Below are 6,000 nucleotides of genomic sequence, written 5' to 3'. Positions count from 1 at the left end.
TCTTTTCCAACCTTAATGATTCTATAATCTGAAATTTTGTTGGACTACAAATGCCCAAACCATACATTCTTACATTGATGAACATTAAAAGAACTATTTTAAGCTCATGGGTTTTTAATGTTATATGGAAGCAGTTGATGAGTAAAAAAAGTGACTTAACTATTCAATTCACATTAGCTTTAAAAGTAAGTTGACTGTGAAATTGTTGAAGTATTACAAAATTTACATTTATGTAAATTTTTGCTGCTCTAGCACCAAAATCCAAAAAAGCTCTGGTGCAAAGTTTCAGTAGTCACTAGTAACTCAGCACTGCTTATTTAGAACCTTGAAAGTGAATGAAAGGGACCAAGAGGAAGGGTTAAAAAATCCTGCATACTTTCTATGGGTTGCAAAAGTAAACACTTGAAGAACACAGTATAAAAGATTGAAACATACATAAAGAAAAAGGAAGTAGTTTACGTTTAATTAAAATATATTTTGCATTCTGTGTTCACTACACCAAAAAAAGATGGTAATTGTAAAACCATAGAACTAACCTCTCTGACAGAGTGGATCTAAAAATTCTTGTAAACCACTTGGAACATTTCTGACGACATCACAGGAATAGCCATCTTCTGGTAAAAGAAAAGGCAGCTGTAAGTCAGGATCCTCTTCCAGTTGGACTTCTCGGCCATCGCTGCGAGCAAGTTCGTCAGCTGTATTTTCTGCAACAGTTACTACATTCTCTATCAATTCCTGGACAGAAGGCAGAAAGACATTGTTACTATAAAGGGATAATTTTCATTAAGGAAAAAACTAACATTAAGAAAATACTAAGACTGCAAGAAAAAGGAATTTGGAAAATAAATTATCAGATATAAAACTTCTTCGGCTCCACTGTGTACAGTCAGTACGCTGCATTGCTTCATTTGATTAAATCCCATAGATTATGTAGTTAGAGTATATAACAGAAGCATTTATTTTTACTTCAATATTTTCAAAACTTGTGGTGCATGTTTTTACTTGTTAAGAAAGCTGTATTTAAAAATATATAGCAGAGAACATATGTGTACAGAGGTGGAATCACAGGCAGCTATAAAATTTTGACACTTTGTTGAGTGTATATATACTTCTGTAAGACTAAATATATAGAAAGGAAACAGACAACTTGTGTAAACCAGTTTCAGCTCCATCAGGACACATATACCCAGAGAGGACCAATGTCATATACAGTTCCCTAGTTTGGAAGTTTTATAGAACTAATTTAATTCTACATTTCCTGGGAGCTCAATATAATGTGAAGGATCACTTAAGGTAGATACCTATTTTTTAAATAGCACTGTAGAAGAATACAACAGAAGAGTAGGATCACTCAAGGTGCGGCAGGGAACTTAAGTTTTACATTTGGTGCACAACTGTTCTGCTTAATATCACAAAAACCTCTATGAAACCAGTGTACTTTTCACAATGTAGCTACTGTGATTGCACGTAGCACACAGAGAGCTCTGTAAGATTTCAGTAGGATTATCTGTTACTAGATAATTCAGAAGTTAACAAAAAATCAGATTCCTAACAACTTCGCAAAAAGTAAAGGTCTAAGCAGCACTTTGTGTTTCTACATTCTTCTATTTATCCCAAATTACTCAAGAGTGCACAATGAAAAGGCTCTCCTCTCTCCTCAAGCAGTTCCTCCATTTTTCTGTTACCTTATATGCCTTAGGCTGGCCTAAGTTTTAGCATGAAAGTATTCAGTTTTTAAGTGAAATAAAAAAAAGTCACAGGCAACTTTTTAAAAAGATGTAATTCTCTGAGCACTCAGTCTCTTCCAAGTTGCATGCTCTGCCTTAGGAACCAAGAAATCACCCCAGGTTTGACTCACCACTACGATTGAATGAGCAGGCAGCATCAATACTTAAAAGTATCTTTACCTTTAGTTAACCAGCATTTTTTCTGGAAGAGAACTTACCCCAGAGATGTGTGCTTTTGCTGGCATCAAGACAGAATTACTACAATTAATTTATCTGAAGCTGCTACAAATATTACATACTGATTCCTTTACTACAAGTATTTGCTTTACCAAAGACTCAGATGTGATTTCCAGTCTCTTTCTATGGCTTCTACTTGGCTCCCAAGACCAGCTTAACAGTTTGGTCTCACCACAAGTTACACTAACGTGCAACTCAGAATCTGTAAGCCTGATACAACAATTTTATTACTGGAGCACAATGCAGAAGACAGTTGAGACAAAACCATACAAGTGTTCCCATCTGAATGTTCAGTTTCAGCAAATTTCCAGGGGGAAGTCAGATAAACGCAGCCTGTCTTTACAAGCGCTTTTTGAGAAGGGGCTTTTTACCATAAAAGGTGCTAATTTTTAAAAGAATTACATCAAACTGAAGTACATAGAAGTAAATACATTTATATTCCTTTGAACAAATTCCAAGCCTTGAAATTTTTCAGATTTGGCAGCATTAAGTCAGAGTTTGAGTGTACAAGTCTTTCATAGCAAGAAGCAAAGAAGTCCCAAATACCACTTCACTACAACAGGACAAACTAGCCATATTGTAATCCTCCCTCTGACACAAAGAAGACCTGTCAAATCTTGCACTATATTTCTTTGGAGGTCCCTAAAAAACAATAATAATAAACTGTGGAATTCTACTTATGTGTAAACAGGAAATATAAGCTATGTTCTTCAGCAAAAGACTTTTTGGTTTGGTAGCCAATATATAAAAATATATCCAAGCTACAAGTCCCCCTTAACACCTTTAGAACCATTCTATTAGTACTTTTGATTTAATAAACAGATGTATCCAAAGTTATTAAAAAATAGACTTTGTAGACAATGCATTCAGTTATATAAATATTAGATTATCTTCACCTTTTAAGATTTCTGAGATCAGTCAACTATGCTGTAATCAGGGTTTACCTTAAGAGTTTTCATCCACATATGATTACAATTCTGCAAGGAACACAAAACCTCTTTGGACTTTTGCTAAAAAGATGTTTCCCATGGGTAAAACTTAGAATAGTCAGTTGAGTCTTAAATATCAAGATAAAAAACGATTCTGAAAACAACATCCATCTCTCTCTCTCTCCCTCTCTCTCCATACATGTTCCATGCATTAATCTGTCCATCAAAGGACAATCTGTCCGCTGCTTATATGAAGGAATTCAAGATTCATGGATTTTTACATCTCACATGTAAAAAAGCTTAGTATTCCTGCTTCTTCCATTTGATTTCTATAGTCAAAATTTCAATCTTTGTTCCTTGTGGTTATACATAGAACTAGCTTTTGGGAGTGCTCTGTGCACTTCTCCTCTACCGCCTTACTGGATTTCATCCACAAATGGTATTAAAGGTGCAGTGACACCTCTCTGAGTATGCTCAACATGCAGTGTTACCTTACATTCTAACTCAGCATAAAAGAGATTTTTGATATCCTGCTCGAGTTGCAGTGAAGTACGACCACCAAAGTTGTGGCCAGAAGCAGGCTGATACCACTGATACTTCTTATTGTATGGAGAGCAGATTGCCCACTCTGACTCTTCTCGTAACAATTCCAAACCAATCAACAATAAGATAGCTATTTTCAGCCAGTGTTTTTACTTTAAGTCTATATTCCTCAGGTACGTTAAACAGCACAGTAAGTGATAGAAGAGACTTACTGTTGGGATGAGTGGTTCATCTGGAGCACAGTGATAATTCTGCAACAAAGCTTGTAGCTGCAGAGAATTCAGCTTAAAGCAAGTACTGTTAATATTTGGAACATCTGCATTTGAATATTTGTCCATGGTAAGCAATGTGGTTGCCTAGGAGAGAAAAAAGTCACAGGAGACAAATCCAAACCAGAATGAAACCTTAAGTCTTGTTTGTGAGTTTTCTTTAGATGAGACATAGGAAAAAACAAAGCATGAAGCCAGACTTGTTACAGAAGCAACATAAATATCCCCTGAACAACCATTAAATATATCTCCTGTACCTACAAGACGAATTAATACTAAACGTATCATAAATGAGGCATATCAATTTTTCAGCTACTCTTCTTGTCTCTGTTCAGCATAGTTATAGCTCAGTCTTAGAAACTGAACAGCATGTTGGCTAAAATCACTAATTATTAATTTCACTTGTAACTTAAATATTAATCATGTTGAAAACATATTTTGTGTCTTTGCATGCTACCTCAATATTCCAGGATTAATCACACAAACTACACTTGTCCACATGCTATTCTCTAGGAACACAGAATATACAAATATCCTCCTTGAATATACAATTATTTGAGAAGTGTTAATCAGAAATACACACACTCACCTGCACTATTCTGCTCAGGTGGCAATCAGCAGCCAATTCTAAACCCTGTTTTTCTGCCCAGGCTTCAATATGACCCAACTGTTGACGAACGATAGCTCCCCAATAATGTGAACATAACCCTGAATCTGGGGCCGTAACTAATCTGTTAAAAAGCCACATGTTGATAAAATGAAACAGCTGGGAGAAGAGTTGTATAGTCAGAGCAGCATTCACTCTACATCGTCGCAAAAGGGACATAGCGCCAGTCAATGTATGCAGCACATCATCTACAGAGATAAAACAAAAAGTAAATCACATTCACATACTGCAATGTACAACTGGTTTAGGCCATAAATAATAATACAGAGACACCTAACCCAGGTTGGTGAAAGCTAGGTGAAACCTACATGTGTTTAAGTTATACAGATTTTCAGAAATAAATTTACTGCTTCATGGTTTTCAAGACGGAGCAACATCAAACTAATAGCTGAAATATGTTTTTTAACTCCTGAAATGAAAATAAATTTTTTTGGGGAAATATTTAGTATACAAGTATATCGTTGGTTACATCTGACACTTAAATCATGTCCTCACTTGAGTAAACTTATTTTTCTGTCACATTTAATAACAATTTATATTCTACTCTTTCAAATGCATATTGCAATTATTCCATTACTCCATCTCCTTGCAGTTAAATATCAAACTGTATTCAAAAATTTCTGCAAAAACTATTTGTATTGCATGATGTACTTAAACTGCAGAACCCATCTCCTGTTTACACATTACTTTTTAAAAATATTATCCAAATTTCCTTTTGCCCATTAGTTCACTGCAATATTATGTAAGAAAGAAGAGAGCCTTCCTGTTAGCTTCACCAAAAGCAAACATCCTTAGGTGACTCCTGGTGGAATATATTAATGCAAGTAGAACATTTATCTCCAAGCCTTCTTTTAAGGCAATACTTTTACCTGAAATCTTTATTGAAGAGACCACCAAATTAATTTCTTTAGCATTGAAATGCAGGATTGTGACTGAAAAAAAAAATTATCTGTATAGGACAGAAATCTATAAAGCAGCTCAAAAATAACTGAAATAATGAACATCATCTGCCTTTATTCCAATGTCAGTTTGCTACTTTTTCAGGGTTTGTGCCCCAGAAAGTTCTCTCTCTTACAGTACAGGGCACTAAAACCAAAACAGTACATCTTCTTATTCTTCCTTTAATATTCAACACAGGAAAAAAGCAACTGAAGCAAGCTTAATACCCAAAAGACCAGGAAGCACACATGAATTCTGTATAAATACTCTTCATAGTTGAACAGAATGACTGTACTTAATAGCTCTGCCGATCATCTTTACTGCAATTATTCAGAATGTCATTATCTTCTTAACTCTTCCTAACCTTTCATCCCCAGTTAATCCCTTCAAACTTGAATATTTTTTCTATTTTCTTCTTTATTCATCAGGCTACATAATGTAGGAGGCTCTCACACTTTCCCCATGAAAAGCACAGCAGGGTTCCTATCTCAGGGGCCTGTGCCTGAATGTGTTCAGCACTGAAAACAACAAGAGGTGCTAGAAGTCTGAGCACAGTCACTGAGCTGGGATTACAGACATAGTGGGATAGCACACATGACCGGAATGCTCTCATGGACATTGCTGCGAAGCACTATCATACTTAAAGTATCATGGCAGCGATCCTTGTCAAGAATCTACAAGGCCAGTCA

At 35.6% G+C, this 6,000-nt stretch overlaps 1 protein-coding gene across 1 annotated transcript in view; it reads right to left on the bottom strand.

Moving 5' to 3' along the window:
• Nucleotides 1-536: 536 nt before the first annotated feature.
• The window catches only part of MLLT4 (myeloid/lymphoid or mixed-lineage leukemia (trithorax homolog, Drosophila); translocated to, 4), a gene marked incomplete at its 3' end in the record, with an annotated part of 49,482 nt that continues 44,018 nt past the window's right edge, over nucleotides 537-6,000 (bottom strand). Inside the window, exons 18-20 of the mRNA XM_009586505.1 lie at nucleotides 4,295-4,560; nucleotides 3,649-3,792; nucleotides 537-735 (exon numbers count right to left, since the gene is read on the bottom strand). Of these exons, the coding sequence (XP_009584800.1) occupies nucleotides 537-735; nucleotides 3,649-3,792; nucleotides 4,295-4,560 (609 nt within the window). The remainder of the gene's footprint in view (nucleotides 736-3,648; nucleotides 3,793-4,294; nucleotides 4,561-6,000) is intronic.

Source organism: Fulmarus glacialis, unplaced genomic scaffold (genome assembly GCF_000690835.1).
Source record: "Fulmarus glacialis isolate BGI_N327 unplaced genomic scaffold, ASM69083v1 scaffold13721, whole genome shotgun sequence".
NCBI lineage: Eukaryota > Metazoa > Chordata > Aves > Procellariiformes > Procellariidae > Fulmarus > Fulmarus glacialis.
This window is presented reverse-complemented; position numbering and strand designations above follow the sequence as displayed.